The sequence below is a fragment of the Octopus bimaculoides genome, chromosome 18 (genome assembly GCF_046866305.1).
Source record: "Octopus bimaculoides isolate indiv1 chromosome 18, ASM4686630v1, whole genome shotgun sequence".
Taxonomy (NCBI): Eukaryota; Metazoa; Mollusca; class Cephalopoda; order Octopoda; family Octopodidae; genus Octopus; species Octopus bimaculoides.
Window position 1 is genome coordinate 12,215,079 of NC_142945.1, and position 27,619 is coordinate 12,242,697.

At 33.2% G+C, this 27,619-nt stretch overlaps 1 protein-coding gene across 23 annotated transcripts in view; it reads right to left on the reverse strand.

Annotated features, from left to right (window-relative positions):
* The window catches only part of LOC106868645 (transcription factor 12), a 145,414-nt gene that overhangs the window by 71,274 nt on the left and 46,521 nt on the right, over nt 1–27,619 (reverse strand). For all 23 annotated transcript variants that reach the window (XM_089365770.1, XM_089365781.1, XM_089365771.1 and 20 more), the window contains 6 exons: nt 20,040–20,124; nt 15,683–15,738; nt 11,064–11,142; nt 7,254–7,321; nt 1,427–1,541; nt 576–640 (listed from right to left, as the gene is read on the reverse strand). In XM_089365770.1, the coding sequence (XP_089221896.1) occupies nt 576–640; nt 1,427–1,541; nt 7,254–7,321; nt 11,064–11,142; nt 15,683–15,738; nt 20,040–20,124 (468 nt within the window). The remainder of the gene's footprint in view (nt 1–575; nt 641–1,426; nt 1,542–7,253; nt 7,322–11,063; nt 11,143–15,682; nt 15,739–20,039; nt 20,125–27,619) is intronic.

Sequence of the window (27,619 nt, forward strand, 5' to 3'; positions counted from 1 at the left end):
TCTATATATTACTTTTTAGAATTTATGTAGAAAAAGTGTCAAAAAAAAAAAAGTTTGGGAACCACTGCTCTAACCACTGAGCTAAGTATTCTTTTTTTTTTCTGTAATCCCTCATTCTCCTCACAACAGCAAAGTCATATTAGTCTTTTGTGAAGAACCATCTCCAAAGCTGGTCAGAAGATTGTCCTGTATCAAGACACGTAACCAAAATCCTGTTAGTTGCACCAAGTCTATGGTAAAAGTAACTATATTACTTTTCAAACACCATATACTTCTGTTGGACCACAGGCCACCAGCTTAGGATATTTTTGTACACATTTCAACAAAATATTTTCACAACAATATGCTTTTTTTTTTTTCTAAGTTTTTCAATGCCTCTTTTAGATACTCATTTTCCAACTCACTTCTTTCTCAGACAAAATTCTTTAAAATGGCTTTATAACTTATCGTTTAAATCCTGCCAGATTATTTCCAATAATAATGTTTAAAACTAATTGTGAATGTCAACGTTCAGAGCTCCGAAACTGTTAACGTAATATATTGGTAATTAAGACAAACAGGAATTATATACTTACTGAACCACTTTTCCTTCGTTTTTGTGAATTAGGATTGGGAGGTGTGTATTTTCCTGCTCTTGCACCTGAAAAAATTATAATGGGATAATAAGACCAAAAAGAATAAAAGAACATGATCCATCATATATTTTACAATTGATGTTTGGACTCCAGGAGATGTCTTTGTAATTAGTGGAGTTCCAAACTTAATTTGGAACCAACAAAATAATAAGCAATGTCAGTGAAGTGGAACTGAATGGACAAATTGTATCAAAATTATTATCATCATCATCATCGTCATCGTCATCACCCGAGAGAGATGTACAAACAACATTCTGATATGACGTAGAACCAGTTCAGATGAAGCAATGGACTGTGAAATGGTCAAGAATGTTGACACCTTCTGATACCTGAGTAACTAGAGTGGATGGTCAGTTATTATAATGCTGCTCGGACTTCCTGAACAATGGTTCTGAAGAACTTCTTACCATTCTGACCATTTGCGTTTTTAGATCATCAGTGTTTACACGTGTTCTGTGCTGCTATGATAATGAAACCTGGCTTGTGGAATGCTGATAATTCAAACCACCTCTCTCAGAAAGGCAAAACCATGATAAGATGAATCTTACACCAGAACATACAGTCAAAGTTAAGAAATTACTTTGGTCTCTTTATAACACGAAGAGATTCTCAGATAAAGAGACTAGGTTGTCCCAAATTTCTAATTACGTTTATTTCTTTTATAAATGATGTGAAATCCTCTTCCTCAGAAGCAGGTTCAATCTACCTTGGATGTAAGAATCCAAGAATAATGAAAACTCCATCTGAGGACTTTAAAAATTCATAATCAAATATAACATTTAAAGACTTACCACGTAAAGGTTCTTCTAATGTTCTTTTACTGTTAAAACCATAGTATGGAGAACCTGGTTTGGCTACTGGAGACAATGAATCTGGAGACATGGGCATACTATTACCCAACAAGCCCTGGATCAAGAGATAAAAAATAAAACATTTTAAAATAAGAACTTAATGGAACAGCTCTCATAACATTCTGAGATAAATTCCAAATTTCAAGAAACAGATAACATACATTACTGGGTGAGTAAATGTTATTTAGAATAAATGTTACTGGTTAACTCTGAAAATTGCAAGGGAACCATGTCGGTAACCAGGTCATGGTTGGAGCAACAAAAAATTTGGACACCAAATAACAAATGCAGAAGTGCAGTTAACAGTTTCTGAAGTGCTAATGTGTCTTACATGCTGTAAATATCTGAAACTTAGTAAAATTGGTAGTAATTATAATATAGTGTGTAAAATCTCAAGCCATTATTACATCAATAAATCTAGTGACGCCTTGTTTAATTTAAATTCAATAAACTGTGAAAATGGTTTTACCCGGTCTCGATTAAATAAGTATCAGTTAATCAGTTACGCACTGGGGTCAATGTAATCGACTTAATCCCTTGTTTGTCCCCTCTATGTTTATCCCTTGTGGGTAATAAAGAAATATATATATATATATATATATATATATATATATATATACCGGAGTAAGCACATGAAATGTGCAACAAGGTGGAAAAAAGAGTACTCAAATACCAGAGGTAGAGTATTTCTAACAAAACTGTCCGATGAACGGGAACGTGAAACTCAGAGTAACGGTTTTTTTGTTATATTTCTGCTGCTTTTAAATAAAGTATATATATATATATATATATATATATATATATATATATATATATATACACACACACATATGTATGTGGTGGTTGTCTACTCCTTTTGCAGAGTTTGACCACCTCCTGTACCTACACCTTAGCACCATCATGGCATCTGATGCGGCTTTTTAAACCAGACAATGTTCTGAAAAGACACCCACACAGATTGCACCTCCAGTTTGGACCACCAAGAGCTGCAGATAAGTTCTGCTCTTTGTGGATCTTAAAATGTCTTTTGAGGCCTCCGTTGGATTTGCAAACCTTCTGGCATACACTGCATTCAAAGGTGTGCACAGACATATAAGCAGAATAGCTGGTGGAGGCTCATTTTCCATACGTTCACAGATGTGATTTCAGGCCAGCAAAAGACAGGCATGGTCTGTCACAGACTGTGCACACAAAAAGGTCATTGTCATTCACCTTCTCGATCATTACATTCTTCCTTACATCTCTTTTGAGTCATACTTGTGTTATCCTGTATGTGTGTACATGTGTATGTATATATATATGTGTGTGTGTGTGTGTGTGTGTACATACATGTATAAAGATATATATATACATACATGTATATATATATATATATATATATATAAGACAGTAAATAGTGGGGCTGTATTAACCGCACGTGGAGAAATAATAGGAAAAGGAAAAATAAGGCAGAATGCTAAACTGGAAGCATATTTTAATAAAGATTTCTAACCGGCTTTCATTGCGAAGCAAATTTTCAAGAAAGAGAATGAAAATGTTTTTTACAAAGAAGTACAAAATGAAGAAAATATATAAAAAAATAAATATACCAATACATCATATTGTTTTTGAGCTTTTGAAGTTCAATGATAATTTATGTATATAATGGTTGCAAAAATAAGGATGCATGAGAATTGAGAGTTGAGTTAGGTTTAAAAAAAGGGTTAAAAGTTTGTGTTAAGCAGGAAGTGTGGTGTCAAAACAGGAAGTGTGTGTAAGGGGAGACAAATGATTTTAGTTGGTGTTATGAACTCTTTTTCTACAGGAAGTTTGTCTGTTACTAGAGAAATAAGGTCACTTCCTGTTGAAAAAGAGTTCATAACTCCAACTAAAAACAGTCTCCCCTTACACACACTTCCTGTTTTGACACCACACTTCCTGCTTAACACAAACTTTTAACCCTTTTTTAAAACCTAACTCAACTCTCAATTCTCATGCATCCTTATTTTTCCAACCATTATATACATGAATTACCATTGAACTTCAAAAGCTCAAAGACAATATAATGTATTGGTATATTTATTTTTTTATATATTATTTTTTTTATATATTATTTTCTTCATTTTGTACTCCTTTGTAAAAAACATTTTCATTCTCTTTCTTGAAAATTTGCTTCGCAATGAAAGCCGGTTGGAAATCTTTATTAAAATATGCCTCCAGTTTAGCATTCTACCTTATTTTTCATTTTCCTATATATATATATATACACACACATACATGCATATATATACATATATACACATACATATACACATGCATATACATATATATACACACATACATATATACATGCATATACATATATATACACATGCATATACATATATACACACATACATATATACATGCATATACATATATATACACATGCATATATATACATATATACATGCATATACATGATAGGAAGATCATCAATATATATATGTATAAACAATCTCATAAAATTGACTTTATATACATACACATACATATACACATGCATATATATATATATATATATATATATATATTTAGATTGGAGCCTGGTGTTGCCATCCGGTTTCACCAGTCCTCAGTCAAGTCGTCCAACCCATGCTAGCATGGAAAGCGGACGTTAAACGATGATGATGATGATATAGGTGCTTATAGATGTCAAAAGGCTCAGATGTTCAATCTTACATTAAGTGGCTAAATAATTTCTCCAAGAAGTTCTACAAAGAACATCAACTACTACTTACTTATAAAAACAATGTTTTCAACATGACTAAACTCAGCATCAGGTGTGAGCTTTCAATTACTGGTTCTTAACATTGGTCAGAATCAAATGATTTAAAGAGCTTCTGGAGGCCATGGGTTAGCACCCATGAGATAGATAAAGTGAATAGTTATAAAATTAAGAATAAAATAGGTTTTAAGTGTTATTCCTTTTATTTAGTATTCTAGTCAAAATTACTCCAAAGATTTCCCAAAGTATCATGATGGCTATAATTATGAGACTAATTACTCCAATATTATCTGAAAAACTATATTTTGTTTTAATAATGTTAGCTTCATGTACACATTCATTGCATGGAAAAAAAAGACAAAATGATAAAAGTCAATAACTAAAAGTTTGGAAATATTTTGTGGGGGGTTTTCTGGATACTTGTTTAAAAATGATTTTGTTTTTGTATTGGGTTCCTAACTGTTTAGCATTTAAGCCAGCCATATCTGGCCCAAAATTTTCTACCCGTTTTCATTCAAACTGGCCAGATCTGTCCTCTCACATGTACCATATAGAGTTATTCTAAAACTAAACAATGACATCATCAAAATTCTGAAGCTACAAGATAATAGTTAATTCAAAAAACAACGTAAATAAATAAGCTTTACATTTGATGGAGAAATCTGAATATTAAAGAGTTAAAAAAATATTCTAAAATTTGGCATAATGTAAAAAATAATCTTCATTATAAAAGGATCAAGTTTTTAATTGACAAAGTTAAGGTGAAACTATAAAAAAAAACTATTGAATCTTATGACAGATTAGTCATTGTGGAGTTAAATGGTGTTTTATGTCACATCAGGAATTTATCCACCAGCATAAGGTGATAGTTATTATATGCTAAGTCTGACATAATATAAATTTCTTGCCTAGCAAGTGATCTGATCTGAGACTGTGTTAAAACTAAAACAATTACAGCATGAAAGATATATTAGCCATTCAAAAACATACAAAAACTGTTAATTTCATCTCAACATTATTTTGGTGTAAAAAAGTTGTTTTTTTTTTTTTTGGAACGGCTGTTATATAAAATTTTGTTCTAAAAGGAAAATGCTGTTATTATATAAATTTTTGTTCTAAAAGGAAGCTTGTTTCATGATATATACTCTCCAATAATTGTCAAAAACTGTAGCAGGAAAATAAAAGAAAATTGCATTAAATGAATGTGCAGAAATATATAGTCAAGAAATGTGTTTGTTAACTTTATTCACAAGTATTGACTCACTTGAATGAACGAATGAACAAACAAACATCAGAATCCGAGGACATAATAGGGGTCTGAATGTGCAAATATAAATAGAATAAGTTTGTACATGTATGTCAATTCTGATTTTCAGTAGGGCCTTGCTTTGGAAGGAAAATGAAATGCTTTCTGTTGGTGCTGAATAAAGCACTAATGGAAATGATTTGAGCAAGAAGGTAGGAGAGAAAGAGAGCACAAGATAACCAGGCTAGAAACAGATGTTAGTAGAAGGTCAGCAGTCAAGTCTGAGTGAGGCCTGCAAAAAAAGAATTATAAAAGAAAACTAAAACAAATGGTAGAAGGGAGGTGTTGAAAGATTAACTATCTTAAGGTACAACAGAAAAGTAACTTTCTGAGTGACATACATAGATACACACACAGATACACACACACACACACATATATATATATATATATATATATATATATATATATATATATATATATATATATATATACATATACATACACATGATTAACTGTTAGCGATTACAATTCTTCATAGCTAATAAATGTAATTATACAGTATTACATAATTAACATTTACAAATCTAGTATTGAATATTGTCAGTCTTTCTATATGTTAGACCTGGGGTTCTCAACCATTTTTTTTATTCCCTTTGATTCCTATTTTACTTGGGTGGACCCCATAGCCATTTGATGTTTAAAAAACCCTACTGTATCGTCATAATGGTCTGAAGTACAGCTTTTTCATGGCCCCTGAAAAATTACCATATATTGCATCCGTGGACACCCCATCCAAACTTATATGGACCCCAGTTGAGAACCCCTGTGTTAGACTCATGTTTGTTATACAAGTGGCCTTTGTCATCTCTTATAGATGGTCTAAATATCTGCATTGGGAAAGTTCCTTTCAAAAGTGCAGGCTTGAACAAGGTTTCTTGAAGATCAGCTATTACTCATATATGCAAGACAACTCTCTCCAAGCCACTTGTGTTTAGAAAAGAAAAGGGCAATTCTGACACAGCCTGGGACTTGTGTCGTTATTAGTGTTACTGAAAAAATTGGTGAGTTGGAACAGATACTATAAGGCATCCTGTCTGATGCTCTCATAATTCCACCAATCCAGTGCCCTGGGCAGGTAATTTTCTCTTTTTATTGACCATGATAGGATGAAAGGTAAGGTTAACCTTGATAAGATTTGAATTTAAAGTGCAGAGTTGTTACAAAAACTGAAGCAATTCTATTCAACATTCCCATGATTCTGTCATTTCACCATTTTATTATATAAAACATTGATACTTTGTGTAAAAATGGGAGACTCAGAAACATAAATAAATGTGTCTGAGTACACAAAGCCAGATCAGCATGAACATTAGGGAACCTAAAATTAGGGGAAAGAGTTAACCCTTTAGCATTCAGATTACTCTATCTAATGCATATTCATTCACACTGATTTGAATTAATCATGCATTAACTTGTAGCTTTGAGATTTCTATGATGTGATTGTTGATTTTTGCAATGACATTGTTAAGTAGGTGTGAATGGCCAGACCCGGCCAGTTTGAGAACATAAGACAGGTAGAAAATTTGGGGCCAGCTTTGGCTAGTTTAAATGCTAATGATGATGATTATATATATATATATATATATATATATATATATATATATATACATACATAGCTCTTCAAAGATTTTTCACAACCTGCAAAACTGGACTTGTAATTCTCAGTTAATGGATATATTATAGTGAAATGGAGAAGAAAAAACGCCTCTTACCTGAGATGGTACTGAGTTATCCCTTGATGAGTATCCTGAGCGATTATAGGGAATATCGGTATTTTTGCCTGACAAAAACAAAATTTGAATGTTAACACAGGATTGAAAACTAAGAAAATGAAAATAAAATAAAATAAGAGAGCATGCGTTATGTACATATAAAGTCATTACTGTGACATCAGAGGCTATTTGTGTAAAATACAGTGGTGCTGTGTTTCAGGTTCAGTCCCACTGCAGGAAACCATGCGCACATGTCTGCAACTATCGCCTGGGCAGACAAATGCTTTGTCAGTAAACTTAGTAGACAGAAACTGCACGGAAGCCTGTTGTGTACACACACACACACGTGCATATGTACATGCACGTCTTTGTGTTTGTTCCCTACCACCACCACCACCACCACCACCATTTGATAACCGGTGTTGGTTTGTTTAAGTCTCTGTAACATAGCAGTTTGGCAAGAGAGACCAACAGAGTAAGTACCAGACTTTAAAAATACTAGTGTCAATTTGTTTGACTAAATGCTTCAAGGCAACCAGCACGGCCACAGTCCAATAACTAAAGACTAGCAGAAAATAAAAGATATACCCATGTCACGATCATTGCCATAAATGCAGCAAGCCATTGATTTACCCATTGAAAACTAGTAAGCAACAATGGTTTTGCTTATCAATTGCAATATAAAAGGAGATACATAAAAATAACAAAGACTGTCTCTACACTTAATATAAAATTTACTATCATTGCATTGTAAGCTTAAGAAAGGCAATTAAGTATGCTTTGCTAGTTTGCTGAACAAAGCGACCAATAGAATAAGTACTAGGCTTAAGAAATAAGTCCTGCGGGGTCAATTTGTTCAACTAAAACCCCTTCAGGGAAGTGCTCCAGTATGGCCACAGTCAAGAAACAAACAAAAGATATATATATATATATATATATATATATATATATATGTGCATATATCATACACACACACATGCACACAAAAAAAAGCAAGCATCACCCCACTACCTCAGCTGACTAATCAGTAGTATGAAAGATAAATCCAGTTACAAAAGGAATAAATAAATAAAAAGAAAAAGACCTTCCCACTCATGCAAGCTTTAATAATATAAGAAAAAAGTATGTTCAAGCATATGATAAGAACACACACAAATATATATATATATATATATAGAATAAGCCTAATTTGTGACATAGACCAGTTCAGTCTTCTATGCTAGTGCAGTCTCCAACCAACTAACTAGTAACACTTTGTTTTACACAACAACATTTGCCAAAGGTTAGGTAGCTTTTGTTTGGCGTGAGATAAGTACCTTTGTTTCTTTTCACTAATTCCTGTTATAAATATATATCTTTTTATATCTGCCTACTTCTTTTTATTTCTTCCTAATAATAATTATGATATATATATATATATACAAGCAGAAATACTGCCTGCAAGCAGTTTTCCACTGCTCATTATGATAAGGATGGATATGCATGTGTTTGTGTACATATATATATATATATATATATATATATATATATATATGTGTTTGTGTGTGTGTGTATGTGTATAGAGAGAGAGAGATACATACACAAATATATATATACATATATATATGTATACTTATGGGCACACACAGGCACACGCACACACTAAATCTGCAGCCAAGGTTAGACTTTACAGTCTGTTCAGAAGTTGCTCTTTGTTGTCCTACAAAGACACTCTCCATAGTTTGCAAGACGACATATACACCATTTCCTGTTACTAACTCCAATCACAATTTTATTTAAAACTACCCAGATCTAGAGAACCAGTTTCTTTTAATTTGACCTAGTCTCATCAACAGTTTCTCTAACAACCTCAGCTTCCTTAGATAATGTTATCTATCTAGTTATCTATGTATTATCCTTGATCTACAGCATCTCAATTAAAAAAATGTTCCTATCATCACAGTTGCTTCACCTTAGCAGGGTTCAAACAAAACATTTCTGCTCAGTACCAATATTCTAATCATCTTCCTCTGCTGCTGTTGTGTCAAACACAAAAACAGTTTGCTAAAAATACTGTGCACTGATTTGATATGCAGCACACTTAAAACTTTTTAGCATGAACACTCTTTCACAGGAAGACCAACCACTAGTGTTGTTAAAGCTAAATAACTAACCTGTGTAAAAATATCCATTATCTTGAGAAAATATCTTGTTTACGAGGTTTTCAAGTGTTATTTTTACAAAACAAATTTTTATTCCACCAGAGTCAAGTGATTGACACACTATGGGCCCCCGTTATGAATTATGTAAACATATAGAAGACTAACTAACATACGCTCTGTATTCTTCTCATTATAGTTGAAACAACTGACATGTATCTACTGAGGATTACATAGTAAAGTTCAATAAAAGTGCCTCAGAAGTATATGTTTAGTTCTCAAGAGGAAGCCCAGCTTTTGGCATACAATATCAGCAATGTTATTTATAGGTGTGTATCTGCCATGGAAGATCATTAAAAGTTGAGAAGCCCAGTGCTTGCAGAAATTTTACAGGTGTTATTCTATACATTTACTTAAACTATTTCTTATCATTTTACATCACAAATTGTTTCTAAGATAGTATCATCTTTTATCTTTTACTTGCTTCAACTGTTGGGCTATGGTCATCCTGGGGTACTGCTTTGAACGGTTTAGTCAAAGTAATTGATTCCAGTATTTATTCTGTCAGGCTCTCATGCAGAATTGTTAAGTTAAAGTTAGATGGACAAAAACAAACCAAAACTGGTTGTCAAACAATGAGAACAAACACACACACACTCAACGGGCTTCCACAGTTTGTATCAAATTCACCCACAAGGCACTGGTCAACCCAAGGCTATAGTAGAAAGACATTAGCCCAAGCTGTTGCATGGTGAAACTAAACCTGAACCTACATGGCTTTTATTCACACATCCATCGAATCCAGCTTTTGTCACATTCAAAAGCATGTCATTTTATTTCAGAATATGCTGGTTATACCTTGAATATTATACTTTCAGCTCAACAATGACCTTTAAGCTTAGCATGCTAGCCAATATATGTGACAGTCGAAACTGTCTGACATTTTAGGTTACATAATGTAAATGAAATCAAAATTGATAGGGTTTCTTTAAGTCAAAGAATTAAAATTATTGACATTCATGCCAACACAAAGATTTTTTACTTTGGAAACTTTGTTAGTAATAGGAAGGATTCAGTAATAATATTGTGATGAGGGTAAATATAGATAGGAAAAGTTGTATTTCCAAAAAAAACAAACAAAGTCACTTTCCTATTCATAAAGTTGTACATATCTTTCTTGATAAAGTTGGGGGAAATAAACATCAGAGGTGCTTTGCCTCTTACAGAATCAGCAGGAGCTAATCAGAGGTATAGTGCAAGCTCTTCTTCTGAATCCACTGCAATGGTGGAAACCTTTCTGTATCATCAGCAAGGATCTCACTATCAGAAGTATTTCACCTCTTAGCCCAGTAGTTCTCAAAGTGGGCGATATTAATACTCCTAACTGTCCCTATACAAAACAAATTCACTAATCATTTCCATTAATTCACTATAATTAATTTGTCATTAAACATTTTGTACTGGATTCATAGTAAGTTCTCCAATATGACCAAAACTGTAAACTGAACATGTGTCGGTCACAGTAGATATAATAAAATGGGTAATTTGCCAGCATAAGAAAAATCACATCATAAATTTTGTTGCCAAGTAATATTAGTACATAATTTATACATAACCAATCCCTCACTTAACTGCCAACAATGGTTTTCCCAAATAAAAAGCAGATACTTACTAAGGAGAGACATATCATTATTCATAAACGAGTGCATGTTTTCATTTGCCTGTCCATTGTATGTTTGGTTATCATAAAGCTAAAATGAAAAGAGTGAATTGTATCAGTAATATCATAAAATAAATAATAACAAATAAATTAAAAATACTAACAAAAAAATTCTTTTTTAAAAAACTTGAAAACATATCTATGATATATAAAAAAAACTGTTACTCTCCAAAAATGATCTATTAGCGAATGTAAGTACTTAGGTGCACCACAGCATGATGAAAGGAATAAGAAGCTTGCTTTACAACACTAGCTCCTGTGTTCAATCCCATTGTGTGGCATCTTGGACAAATGTTATTTGCTACAGCTTTGGACTGACCTCCACACCTTGTGAATGCAACTGGGGAAGGTGGGAACGATATAGAAGCTTGCCAGGTGGATTGTGCCAGTAATTCAAAATATGCAGCTAAGTCTCACACACTGTGTCATAACAAATCAGCCTGAAAATTATGCCAAAGGTAGATGTGCCAGCAAAGTGAATGCTCAGCCACTTCACAGTTAATTCAGTAAGTTGTCTAGATGATCAAACAACTGGATTCGCATCATCAAACAATGAAGATACACAGTGTGTGTGTGTGCGTGCGTGTGCCTCATCATCATCATCATTTAATGTCCGTTTTCCATGCTGGCATCGGTTGACATTGGAGCTCCATTGTTGGCTTTGGCATGGTTTCCACAGCTGATTGCCTTTCCCAAAGCCAACCACTTTATAGTGTATAATGGAAGCTACTTTCATGCCACCAGCCCTAGTGAGGTTCCTGAATAACTTGCAAGTCAGGAAAAGAACAAGAAAAGGGAAAAAAAAGCTCCCTTGATTAAGTGGAAGTATACAAGAGGGGAGAGTATTTGAAAATGGTGGGAGAAGTAGCTTTATACCAGGTGTTGTAGGAGTGTTTAATATATATATATATATATATATATATATATATATATATATATATAGTGAGAGAGACACACACACACACACATAGGATGTGTGTGCGCGTGTGAACAAATGTTACAATATTGAATATGTAATTATTTGCATATATAATTTTTTTTTATATACAAAATTTAACATGCACTTCATTCTTTTTATCTTGCACAGTACTTCAATAAAGTGGAAGAATGCAATATAAGAGTAAATATAACAAGAAATTATCCAAAAAACATGTTTGAGATCCCCCTAGTGACAGAAAATGTCAATATTGCCTCCAAATACCCGGCTTAGGGTGATGACAGGTGAACTAAAGCAGTCTTTCTGGCTGACTCACTCACTTGTCTGACTTGTTGAGATGAGAGACAGCCATAGTCTATAAAACTAAAAACTTGAGAACAAAAAATAGAAATGAATATCTGAACAGCTCACCCTTTTCATTAACAGCAGCATTTAAATTAAGCACTAATCAATGTGGGTCATTACAGACATTGCACCTTATATACAAAGTAAACCTATGACCTACACCTTGGAATAGTTTTGTTACTGCTGTGGCTAAATGGTAATTCCCCAAATTTACAGTTTAAACCAAAATATTAAAATTCATCCCATACCATCATCATCATTGTTAAAACAATGATGATGCTTGCATAGGAGTTCATTGGGGAAAATTTTCTACAGCCAGATGTCTCTTCTTTGCAACCATCCCCTACTTATTTCCAAGCAAAGTAGTATTTCCCCATAGCCAGACATGTTTTCACAAAATAGCGGAAATGAATAACATTCATTTACAGTAGTCATGCAACATCAAGACAAGGAGACACAAACATGTGCGCACACACACACACACGTTGGGCTTCTTTCAGTTTCTGCCAACCAAATGCACTCACAAGGCTTTAGTTGGCCAGAGGCTACAGCAGAAGACACTTGGCCCAATGCATTGTGTAGTGTGACTGAACCAGAAACTACGTTGTTGGGAGGCTAACATCTTGACCACATAGCCATGCTTGCACTATAAATGACAGAAATCTGATTAATTATCACAGAAGGAAATGCCAATGTGAACAATAGGACAATAAGTAAATAGCTGAATGATAAAGAACCAGATTACAAGAGCTACATGTTATCTGGTTCATTATCATTTTGATGGTCTACTTTAAAGTTGCTTACTATCCTCTCTAATGTACCACTTGATTTTTTTTAAACAAGATTTTTGCTTCTTTACAGACACAAGCAATTAATCAAATCCAATACAAGCATGAAACTCCTTTCCACACTCATTATATAGACACACACTTGTGTGTGTATATGTCTATATATATCGTAAATGATGATAGTGAATTGGCAGTCAGTAGAATGTAGTAGAGAATACTTTGTGGTATTTATTCTAGCTTTTTGTGTTCTGAATTCAAATCCTGCTTAGTTCAACTTCGCTTTTCATTCTATCAAGGCTGACAAAGAGCTAAAATGTGTGAAGATCTTGACTGGTAGGAGATTGGCAGAGCTGCTAAAACATCAGAGAGAATACCTTGTGATATCTGTTTCATCTCTTTGAATTCTGACAGTAATGTCTGTGATAACACTGGTATCAAGGTGTATTGGTCCTAAGGCGATGAGACCTATCTTTTGAACAATGGCAGTCAGTAGATGAGAAACTTGCATGCAACAGCCAGTCTTCACAACAACAAGAACAAAAAGCCCAGCCCTACACAACATAAAGGTAGAGTCAACCCTGACTGATGGAGGCCCTCATATTCTTCTATTATTTTCCTTGTTTCACTCATTCGATTGTAACAATGCTGGGGCACTGTGAAAGATATAGTCAAACAAATCAACTCCGGTACTTAACTTTAAATCTGAAACTTATTCATTTAGTCTCTTTCACTGAACTGCTAAGTTACAGGGACCTAAACAAACTAACACTGGTTGCCAAATGGTGGGGGGAACAAATGCAAACATGACTATCATTAATCCCATGCTATCATATCAAACCATCAAAATACCTATTGTAGCAATTTTTTTGTCTGTTTTCTTCTTAGCTCATTTGCTCGTCTCTCAGATACTAAAGTTAGTGACTCCAAAACTATCAACGGTTGCTAAGCAAAATTAAAATTCTCTTTTCCAAATGCAGTTGGGGAGGTGGCAATAACGATATTAACCCTTTAGCATTCAGATTACTCTGTCAAATGTAATGCTTATTTATTCACATTCTTTCAACTTAATCATGCATTATTTTGTAGCTCTGAGATTTTGATGCTGTGGCTGTTTATTTTGAGAATGACATAGTAGGGTCAGGGTTATGAAAAACTGTATCTGGTTGGTTTGAACATAAAAACAAGTAAAATGTAAAGGGCCAGATATGTTTGGTTAAAATGCTAAAGGGTTAAGTTAAACAGCCCATGCTTGTTTATAGGTTAGATATAAATATTTATATATAAAAACAAAATGCAATAGAAATAGATTCACCCACACTAGTACATAAGAGCTGAATTTCTTCTCTCTAATACTATCCACACATGGAGAGAATAAATTTCATTGTTTTCATTTATTAAAAAGTGTCTTTCAACTATCTGATGAAGAGAGAAAGAGATGCTACATTGAACCTACTCTTGCTTGTGTCTATTATGTATTTAACTATGTAATAATATTGTCTACATTTAGATGTACCACAGTAGATCAGCTTCTCGAGGAGACACACACACACACACACTATAAAGTACAGATGCAGTCACAGTATCTGATTAGCAGTGGGAATAAATTAAACAGCATCAAATTCTCTCCTCTTAATCCTTTTGTTACAATATTTCTGTTGAATTACATGGTCCTTGTTTCATTTCATTTTGAAAATAATCATCACCCTCATCATTTAACGTCCACTTTCCATGCTAGCATGGGTTGGACGGTTTGACATGGAGCTGGCTAGCAGGTAGCTGTCCAGACTACAACTGTCTATAGTGGCATGGTTTCTACAGCTTCCACTTCCTAATGCCAACAACCACTTAACAACTTAATGCCCTTCCTAACGCCAACCACTTAACAGAGTGTGATGGGTGCTTCTTATGAGCCACCGGTACAGGTGTATTTACACAGCACCAGCACAGGTGTACCAATGCAGCATTGGCACAGGTGCTTTTTAAGTGGCACCAGCACCTGAAAGGACAAACCCGTATGTGTGGAAGACAGCGATTTTGGAAAATAATGAAGAATTTAGTAAAATATCTGTCACTGTTAAGCTGGTCTTTAGAACATAAATTAACATGAAATTTTGATGGACGGTTTTAATTTAGATCACTTTAAAACAGGAAGTTGGTGTCATAAAACCAGGGCAATCTCAGGCAATTTAGTATCAAAAGGGTTAAAAGTGAATATTGAAGTAACGCTTTAAATCATAATAAAACTAGATTATTTGATTAGCATGACAATAACATTAAAACAATAGTTAACAGAGGACTCTGTAACCACAATGTGCTAGAACAGAAAGGGAAAGTCATTTTTAAGACCTAAAAAAATTCTTCACATTATAAATAATCTGTTAGCAAATGGAAGAGAGTAAGTCAACCTCAGTCGAGAGACAGCTTTCTTTGTTCTTTGTAGATGAAGAGGTTTTAGCAGATTAGAAAAATATAGATAATTACTGCAGAAGTGGTTTACTTACCCTTGAATCATAACTAGAGCCTTGTCCATTGTTACTCCAATTTGCATCATCTAGGCCTACAAAATAAAATCAATTCATTGACTTATCATAGCATTACACCATAATATTTTCCAAAAATTTATCAACAATGTTTATAAGTTAAATGACAAACAAATTAACTAATATCCACATTGAGTATATCTGATTAACATTCAGATATGACCATTCACTGTGATAGCAAGTACAAATGATGCTGTGTAAAAAAATTGTATTAGATTCTCTTACTTTATCACATTCTTAAATCTTTCAATATCCTTAGATTTGTCTTATAACAATATTCTTTCATCAGCCAAAATCTAAAATATACAACTAGTTTTCTTGCTTCAAGCTTAAATGCTTGAGAACAGGTAGTTTTAACGAACTAAGAATTTATTTTGTACAGTGTTGAATATGTTTCTTTGCCTTTGTTGTTCAAATTCATGCTACTGCTCACAAGCATTATATACATATATACATATGTATATATGCGTGTGTCTGCATATATATATATATATATATGTATATATATATATATATATATAGTAAGAGGAGGGATATGATATCCAGGCATACGAGTCTTTCAGAGTAAAATACCATGGCTGGTTTCTTCTGATGGTGTGTTTTTTGGTAATCTACCTTCAGCTTTCATCTGATGTCCCAGTTTATTTCTTGGCTACTTAGAGTGTAAAGAACAATATTAAAATGGGAAAACGAAGAATTTGAACACTGAATGTTCAAATTCTTCATTCTCCACATTTCTATGGAAGACTGGAAATGAACAACAGCTCATGTATGGACTGCACTTTTAAAAGTGCTCACCACCCGTCCTTGTATTAACATTACCACTATCACCAGGCCTAAGTCACAGTACCGTGTTGCCCCAAACTTCCACAGCATGACTTCTAACCTCATACAGAAACTCTGTCATTAGCAACCTTTGCAGGATACTTTACACCAGAGAAACAGGCTGTTGCCCAACCAATCACTTTCAGGAACACATTCAAAATACAATACTATATATGCCAGGCCAACTTGTCATCACCCACTTAACATAACAGGCCATTCCATTACCCTTTTATCAGTGAGTGGCATCTCCACAAACTGAAGAAAGTGAAAAGAACATTTCATATTCAAATTTGAAACCTATGGCTTTAACCCTTTAGCATTTAAACCGGCCATATCCGGCCAAAAGTATTCTGCCTGTTTTATGTTCAAACTGGCCAGATCTGGTCTCTCACACCAACCCTACAATATCATTTTAAAAATTAACAGCTACCTCATCAAGATCTCATAGCTACAAGATAATGCATGATTAGTTCAAAACGATGTGGATAAAAAAAGCATTAATTTTGGCAGAATAATGCAAACACTAAAGGGTTAAACTGTTTTACCTTCTACTCTTCCACATCTTAGTTCAGTAATCTTATTCTTATTCTTCAGCTTTACTTTCACCTCAATTTTTCCTTCCACCTTACCTACATACACTTTTCCTCTTTTCTTCTCCATCTCTCACCCAGTTTTTTTCTCTCCAGCTACTTCCTGTCTAAAGTATGCAAGCTCACTTATCTGTTCCCTATCAACTGCAGCCAACTACTCAAACACAGAGGATGCAAAACTCTGCTGTCTTTCTTTTATTTGCCTCCTCTCTACTTTACTCTGGAAGAGGACTCTGTCCAAAATGTTGGATATGGCACTCATCACAGAAATTTCACTCCACTTTTTTTCTAGACTAATATATGTCTTATTGAGGCAGATCACCATCAGTGTCCTTCGATTTTGTTATATCTAATATCTGTGTGCGTGTATATATATGTGTGTGTGTGTATATCATCATCATTTGACGTACACTTTTCTATGCTTGCGTGGATCACATGTAATTTGTTGAGGCAGATTTTCTACAGTTGAATGCCCTTCCTGTCATCAACCCTCACCTGTTTCCAAGTAATATTTTCCCATAGCTAGACACATTTTCTGTGGGTGACTGGAAACAATCAACCATGCCTGTATGATGATGGTACTCATTTACAACCATCGCATATCTAGGAAAGGGAACACACAAATATATGTGTGTGAATTTTCACATATATATATATATATGTATATATATATATATATATATATATGTATATATATATATATATATATATATATATATATATATATATATATATATATATACAGTAATGCCTCAATATGAGTTAATATGTTCCCAGACACTGCTCATAAAGCAAAACCTTGTAAACAGAAAATAAAACTCGTAAAAGCTCACAAACCCGAGGTCTCATAAAGTAGGTCCTCAAAAACTGAGAAGTATTACTGTGTGTGTGTGTGTGTAGACAGACAGACAGATAGACACACACACACATCAAGCTTCTTTCATTTTCCATCCACTAAATTCATTCTTAAGTGTTTGGTTGGCCTGGGGCTACAGAAGATATTTGTCCAAGGTGAACACAGTGGGACTGAACAAAGATCACATAGTTGGGAAGTAACTTTTTTCAACCACACAGCCATGTATATAAATATATGTAGATATATATATATATGTATGTACAGGTATGTATACAAGATACTCTTCCCGCTGTTAACCCTTTCCTGTTTTTCAAGTAACAAGATTTTAATCCTACTTGTCAAAAGCACAGAGTTACGGTCAATTTGTTGACATGGAATTGTCAACATAATGTCACCACTTTTACTTGAGCGAATATGAGTGAAGACATTGCAGAATGCAAATATTCACACAAGCACTCACACGCGCATGCATGTACATACAAACACCCACAGTGAGTGTACACACACATACAAAAGTAAATATACCTATATACATATATGCACACACACACATGCATTATGAATGTATGTATCACCTTCATAATCAATACCACCGTTATTACACCAACTCTCTGTTCATTATCATATCATTGACTGATTATCTACATCACTTTTGTTTTTCAATGATATTTCTTTTTATACATTAATATTAACTATTAACTAACACTAACACCCATCAAGTTTCTCTTCCCTTTGGACTAGCTGACACTCGTCAACCTCCCTATCTTCATGTATAATCCATACATTTTCTGAATATATATTTCCAAGCTAGCATGGGTTACATATACACTCACACAAAATAACAAACAGATAGTAAAATATAATTGACATAATATATTGTGTATATGATATATATATATATATGTGCATGTGTAAAATACATGAACATTATATGCAATTATGTATCATAGATAAACTAGCAATGGCACCTGGTATTTCCTTGTGGTGGGGGTGTTAATGTTTATATACACATATACATATTATGGGCTCTCCAGTTGTAGATGATAGATGAGTTCCGCAATTTCTTGCTCAACAACTTGCACACACGATTTGTTTATAGTGATCAAATGTTTGTGCTGTACATTAGCCCACTCCCTCTGTCAAATCGACATTACCTATACAGGTGCATGGTGTGCCACAAGTCAGATGTCGAAGTGATCACAGAGCAATGTGTAATGATGTATTTTACTGAAGAACACAATGCACTGCCAGGTCCAGGAATTGTACCCACAATCTAGTCATCATGTGTGCAACATCCTAACTACCAGGCCACGAGCCTTCACTCTCTCACTCTTTTTCTTCTCTCTCTTGCTATACACTCATACATGGATGTACATACAATCACATGCATGTATGTATCATTAAAATCATTGGGTCAGACAGAATTCATTGAGGCAGGTTTTCTACTAATGAATGCCTTTCCTGTTGCAAACCCTCAACTGTTTCTATAGTAAAATTTTCCCAATGACCAAACTGTTTTAGGCAAAAAACTGAAAATAAGGGGCACCACTTTTATGACTGTGGCATTCATCTATAATCGAATCATCACATAATTCAAGACATAGTGGGACATCTCGTCTTCACCCACAAATGTGTGTGCGTGTACATGCATGTCTGTGTGTGTATGAAGGCACATGGCTCAATGTTTAGAGCATTGGGTTCACAATCATTCCCAGACCATGCTATGTGTTGTGATTTTGAGCAAGACACTTGCACACACCCACATCTCAGAACTGTGTTACAATAGTCTCCAAATAAATTTTATCACATCAAGTTTCATAAGCTTTTCACCTAGTGTTGGGCTATCTACCACTGAGACGACTTGCATTCTTTTGTTGTTGCCACTACTAGAATCTTCAGGCCATATGGACAGAATAGACCGTAGACATGGTCAGACTTCTTCCAGTCTGCATTCCATACAGGCTATCACAATTCGAAATGCAGAGTGTAAACCCTGCAGAATCATGAAGTTCACTCTTCAAATTTACCCAATGGGAAAAATATTTACCTGCTTTATATCCTCCAGAATACATAGAGTCCATATTTGTGGTTCCATTTTTGATTCCTTGACCAGCAACTGGCGGCGAGAACATCTGAGAAAGAACAAAAAGATTCAGCTTATTATTATTATTATTATTATTATTATTATTCAGTATCAATAATTTCAATATAACCTGTATAGAATATAAGCAAAATAGTAAATACAATCGGTGTAGAAAGATAAAGATGCGAAACCATCTACATATAAATGAATTAATGAAACAATTGCCGAATCAAGAGACAGAATCTGCCAATTCTTTTGTGTCAAAGATTTGAATGTCTTATGTAACACTGAAGATAATACTATCCCAAGTGGAACCAATTGAAAGGCAAACTACTGAGGTCAGCTTCGGTATGGTTAATGAGGCTACAAAAAAACCCAAAATAACCCCCAAAAAAACCTGAAGGATAGGAAAGCAGCAAGTTCAATATCATCAGGAATAATTGTTAAAATTCTGAAAGCAGCAGGATATGTGTGGCACACACACACTCTAGTTGATCATGTAGGGCACACTTGAAAGTTAGTTGATAGATAAAAGCACTGTCAATAGGTGCAGAGGCAAAAGTGCATTGGAAAGAGGTCCAAAAATGATGTGCGAAGTCAAAAGTACCCGATAATAGCTTTAGTAAATTTAGTTCAGGGCTTAAGATTAGTTTAGATAATATAGTTTTAGTTTGTGCAATGACTGCAACAAACTGTAGGCAAAAAACAAGCCACTCAGTTAAGCATTCAACCCAGAGGCCTTCACTCCACAGTCTCTATAGGAGAAAAGAAACTGGGTAAAAATGGCTAGTGAGAATAACAAACAACATGTAAAGAGTACTTTTAGCAATATTACAGTTGGCAGTGAGTTCACTGACAATTTTGTGTACAGGTAAACGTTCAGTAGGGTTCTGTACTGAAGCACCCTTCTATTAATCATTGTTCTTGTGGTCACAACCAGTGGCTGTTCTTTAGAACTTTTGTATGCTGATTGTTTGACTCTCAAAGCAGTTCTAAAGAGTTGCAGAAAATTTAAAACCTAGAAGCATAGTCAACAGACCTGAAGGGTTAACATGTGAAAGACCAAAATGGTGGTAAATGAGACTATGAAATGCTAATGCCTCAAACAGTAGTTGGAATGCTCATGAAATGAAGTCAGTAGACATAGTCAATAGTTTCTGCTACTCAGGTGGTTTATATAGTGCTGGAGGTGTTTTAACAGAGTAAAATAAGGGATGAAAAAAAATTTAGAAAACTGTTGTTACTGTTGGCAACAAAAGGTTATGGAAAGCAGTCTGTAGGAATCATGTGTAAAAGATATAATGCTAAATGGAAAAGCTAGTGTTATGATGAAGACAATTGATATAAGATAGCAATCTATACAATAGTATGTTCCTACCTACCTTCTTTGTAAACACTAAGAGAAGTAACTCAAATAAAGTAAAGCAGCTGGTAGTTATAGTAATGATAGTGGAAGGGATACTGGCAGAGATCTAATAGTAGAATGAATGAAAGAGGAAGAGAGAAAGAAGGGGAAGGTGGAAATAGTTGAATTAATGAAGAAATAGCAAGAGAAAACATGAGAGAAATAGAGAATGGAGAGAGAAAGCGAATAAGACTGAGGATTCTAAGATGTGAAGGTTTGAGTAAAAGTGCTGAAGTATTATACATACACGAGAAAAAGGGTGAAAGTGATGTGGAGAGAGATTGAAAGAGAGAGAGAAGGAAGACTATCAGGACACAGCAATATTTGTGAGATCTGTACATCTCTTAGTCCCTCTCCCTCTCTCAGCATGTGTTTGAAGTGCTTTTGAATTATATCTTGGTACATAAAATAATGTCATCTTTAGTTGAAAGTAATCCTTCACCACACACTGAATTGTGCATTGAAGAGTATTTACATTCAGAATAAAGCACATAAACATGGTTAAAGTATAACTCTACTTTTCAGCACCATACCAACATTCGGAAAAGGGAACCAAAAGCAAATCAGAAGCAGTTGTCTTCGTTATTACAAAAGTGATACCTGAAGAAACTCAAACTTGTAACAAGTAAATTTTCCATCATATTTATAATTTCATTGCTTATTGAACTGCTAAAATTTTGTATGTTCCTATTCTGCATCCCATCCATATCTCACTTTCTCTAATATATTTGATGTGTCATATGTACTAGATAAAGCTTGCCTTTTCCCTACCTTTTGTATTAGTATTCTATTTATTATTTTTAATTTTTCTTTTTGTTTGGAAGAAGTACCTTTTCAATTTTGAAGTGTTTTTTTTTTTTAACAGGTCTAGTCAAAAGCTTGTAACAACCTATTAACTTTTAATGTCTTGCAGTACTTTCAACATAATTAATTCCAATCCAATTAGGAACAAAAGATGTTAATGAAATGCAAATAGTTGAGCATAAAATTCATAAAATTATAACTATTGCATGAATTTGGATGAAATTTACTGATACAAAATAATGATTGTTGGTAGACATTGTAACTGTGGCTTTTACCTGTTGCTGATTATTACCTGTTGTCATGCCATTTTCATTTGCCCAAGTAGGTTGAATACAGTTAAGTTGATGGCATATAAATGTTTTCAAACATATCTACTAGATATTGATTCCTGAGTATCAATTTCCTGTCTTAGCGTTCAATTTATGCTCATCTCTGTAACTTGGAAGCTGCAGAACTCTCATTAGAATAGGAATTGTGAGATATGTCTTCATCTCCTCCAAAGGTGTTGTAAGGCCTAACAAATTAGTGTCATTTACTCGTATTACCATAATTATGCTCTCCTTGTCAACCCAATCCTTACTAATGAAAACAACTGATGCAATAACAACAATGTGGTAACTCCACTCCTATTCAGAATTGATAAATCCTAACTGAAATATCATTCTATTTATTTTCTCCAAGTCTAAGTTTTCTGTCTCTAATCATTAATAAATAAACAATAAATAAATCATTAATAAAATATCACTGAATTATAATTCATCACTTGAGGTATTCATTTGCTCAAAACAATCCAGAGAAATTCACTTCATAATCCCCTATTTCCCAAAGAGCATATAGGGTGCAAACAGGAATTCTTTGAAGTTCTTCCTGAAACAAAGCTAAACATTGTTTCTTACACAGAAGAATGCTTAGTTTCAATTTTGACCCCCAAAGAATAACACTATTTGAACTGTGATTATTTGCAGTTTGGGGTTTGGTAACTGTTGTGGATACTTGCCATATTGAACATTAAGAGTTAAGATACTTTAGCTAATATCAAAACTATTAAATGCTACAAAACTAGTGTTGCTCTGGATTTGTTGAATCCTATTTCCCTTGACAAACCAAAAGATAATTTGGATAACATTTTGATTTCAGAAAAGATTTCAGAAAACAAAGGAACTGGAAATATTTTCTACATCAGCTATTCTTGAACTTCAAATGACATCACTAAATATTTTATTCACGACAAGAACATCAAGTCTTACAGAATGTTAATATAATATTCAAAAATATGTAATACTGTCACTGCTTAAATATTTAGATGTGACAGTATTACACTAGAATAGTACCATTTATCTTTCATATATAGCAGACTATAATGAAAGTGAGGCAGCAATTCAGAGGACAGAAACACAAAATAAATAAATAAATAAAAAAAACTCAAAATACAATCAGCAGAGTCTTCTTAATGAAAATAACTATATATCAAAAATATTTTTTAAATAAGAAATTGATGAATTAAACTGAGCAAACTAATATCTATATAAGACTAAATCACTAATGAATACATCAGTTAATTTAACATTTCATTCAGATAATTAGATTAATAGCATCAGAAATAAAAGGTCAAGAAAAAAGTCATAGGCAGATTAATAATATCATTAACAAGAATAGAATTAGATGATTTCTGAAAGAAAGAAAAACATCATCTGATTTTATTCCTGCATCATTAATCGTTTCAAAATATATTAAAGGAAGATTGAAAATATAATTTGAAGTAATATAAAGATTGTTACAGAGCCCTAGTAAATGATTAAAAATTTTCTTTTTTTTTTTTGTTTTAGATAATAATGATCCATTTTCAATTAAATAGAAAAATTAAAACAAGGAATTGTAATAAATTATACATACATATATACATACATATATGTTTAAGTGTTATGAAAATGCTAAATAAATAAATGATCATTACAAGCAAGTCAATTCAGCCAAAATGAACAAAACAGAAATCAATCAACCATTGTCAAATAAAATGTCATGTTCTTTTAATACTTTTTTTTTTTTTTTTAAGGTGGCAGACTGGCAGAATCATTAACATGACAAACAAAATGCTAAGCAGCATTTCTTCTAACTCATTACATTCTGAGTTCAAATTTCACCGAGGTCAACTCTGCCTTTCGTCCTTTCAGGGTCAATAAAATAAGCACCAGTTGAGCACTGTGGTCTATATATTAGGCGAGTTCTTTCCCACCAATATTCAAGCCTGGTGCCTATAGTAGAAAGGATTATCATTATCATCATCATCATCATCATTATTGTTGTTGTTGTTGTTATTATTAATGTGGAGATCTGGCACAACCATTCACCACCTTAGTAGTTCTACCAGTTCACCCGACAAAATAGTTAATGGTATTTTGTCTATCTTTACATTCTGAGTTCAAATCCCACCAAAGCCAACTTTGCCTTTCATCCTTTTGGAGTCAATAAATAAGTATCAGTCAAGCACTAGGGGTCAATGATGTCCACTTAAACCTTCCCCCATGATTTCAGGCCTTGTGCATATAGTATACAGATTATTATTATTATTATAATAATATTAAGTTCAAATTCCACCTTAGTCAATGTTGTTTTTCATCCCTCAGGGGTTGATAAAATATAGTAGCAATTAAGTATTTGGGATCAACTTAATTGATTTAAACTTTCCCTTAAAACTGCTGACCTTGGGCTTAAATCAGAAATAATTATTTATTTCATTTTGAGACAGAATCATATCACTGCAGAATATTAAAAAACATTGTCTCTTTCTAGTAAATACTTTGAAATAGTCTTTTACAAATATAATAATTATATCATTTAGATGAAGGAAAGGTACTAAATATAATAAAGCCTTATAAACACTAATTATAATGGCAAAATGAGCCCAAATCTCACAAAAGAACAATTCACATTTTTAAGCTTTGACTTCAAAATCCTCAGTGAAACTCATAAAAGCACTTCTAAAATTGTCATTTTTTCTTTGTTGTGTCTTTTAAATTCTCAAAAGGATAAAATCTAAATTTCATTAGCTCCCTTCAAATCTAAACATATGAGAAACGCAAGTAGTGCAGCGGGTGCATGTGCATAAATGTATACACATGTAAAATGAGCACAACAACAACAACAACCAGACAGTTGCACAACTACTGCATTGTTAACAAAGATGAGAGAAAAGACAAACTTATTTTCATATCCAAAATACATCCAGCTAATGTCATAAACAGCTCTGCAAAAGTTATCGTTTTTCTATTAGCTGTTTCTACAGTAGTCTTCTAAGTAACATTATCTTGAACACATGTTTAGAGGCTGGCCTTTCTTTTTAAGACATGCAAATTTTTATACCAGAATATATTAAGAATTTTGTGACATTATTCCAGAGCAAGAAATAAAAATAAAGAATAGGAGCAACTTGATCGAACTTTCTGTTCCCAACTCACTTTCAAATTACTTATTGATCTTGACAGATAAGTAGAACAAAAAGGAAATAGTTTTCTATAAGAAACTCAAAAACTCAATAGTGTGAAAGCACTAGATTAATTTGCTTTATATATATATATATATATAAAATTATAGTTTTGATTTTCAGAAGGAAAAAATACATACAAATACAAAAAAAATCTCATAAGTACAATACATTTGTAATAAGTAAAATAAAATGCCAGAAATATTGTGTTAGGAAAAAAAAGGTACAATTTGTACTTGCATGTACACAAATAACATACATGCAGCTTGTGAGACCAATGACCAAGCCATTTTATCTTTTTGCAGTGATTTCCTGCAATATTCACTGATTTCAAATACAGAAAAAGACAGATTTATTTTTGAGAAAATTTAATTGAAAATATAGTAAATCTGAATTCCATATGAAATTAAGATTTACAATCTTTTATGGATTTTATCAGTTTCAATTCATGTGTGTGTGTGTGTGTGTGTGTGTGTGTGTGTGTATTTGTTTTTACTTGTTTGCATGGCTGTCATGCATGGTTTGGTTGGACTGTTTAAATGGAATGCTAACCACTAAACATTACAGCAAACTAAAGTTGATATCTAGCACCTTAATATCAGAACATCAAAGTTGTGTATGTGATTAAAAAAAAAAAAAGATTTATATATCTAATACTGAAGTATAAATCTCATCACTTAAAGCTCCTTCTTACCCCTAGCCATACATACTTTCCTTCTAGTTGCAAAACCTAACTCTTTAATATCCTCATATTTCACTGCTTTATTTTATTTTACTTTTTTTTCCTAGGATAATCATGTCATGAAGTGTCACTTATACATCAGTATTTCAAGACTTTCACATTCCAATCTGACAAAGGAGAGACTAGTAAATACTTGCTGTTAAAACAATGTATTTATTTGAATTTAGTAAATATGGAACTACACTTTGAAGCAAATTCAAAGTATGATATAATATGGAAAAGATCCTAAAATTAGTTGGGGGTGACCAGCCTGAAGTGAATGTTATTGAATCTCCAAAACAACAGTAACAAAAAGAGTTTATGAAAGTCATGATAGTCGTAGTGGTAGTAATAATAGTAATAGTCAACCTGTAGAATAGCAAAAAAACATTAATAGCTTTATTGCATTCAATAAAGAGAGACCGTAACACAAACCAAGTAACAAATGATATTTCATAACTTATACAAAAGGAGTTTAAATGTTAATTGAAATAAGAAGTGAAAAAATATCTAAACAATTTAAAATTCACAAATTAAAAAAACATTACATTTCTGACTCAGAGTTTATCAATATGCACTGCTTTCCAACTTGTATATATATATATATATATTAACGTCCGCTTTCCATGCTAGCATGGGTTGGACGATTTGACTGAGGACTGGTGAAACCGGATGGCAACACCAGGCTCCAATCTAATTTAGAAACTCTGCCAAATTAGATTGGAGGCTGGTGTTGCCATCCGGTTTCACCAGTCTTCAGTCAAATCGTCCAACCCATGCTAGCATGGAAAGCGGACGTTAAACGATGATGATGATGATGATGATATATATATATGTATATATAGATATATATATATATATATATATATATATATATATATACACACACACAGATATTTAAGACACTAAGAGTGTAATCATGAACAAAGCTACAACTAGTTAAAACATACATTTGGCTGTTATGTAGTGGGGGCTCACATTAACAAGAATTATTTTCCATAATGAAATTTAGAGTCTAAACAACTTATTTCAAGGAGAATTTATTTCCAAATTTTTGACATTGATTATTTCATCTAACCATAGCAAATAGGACAGTTATGTAAACTTGGACAGGATATTTCAATGGAATTTTA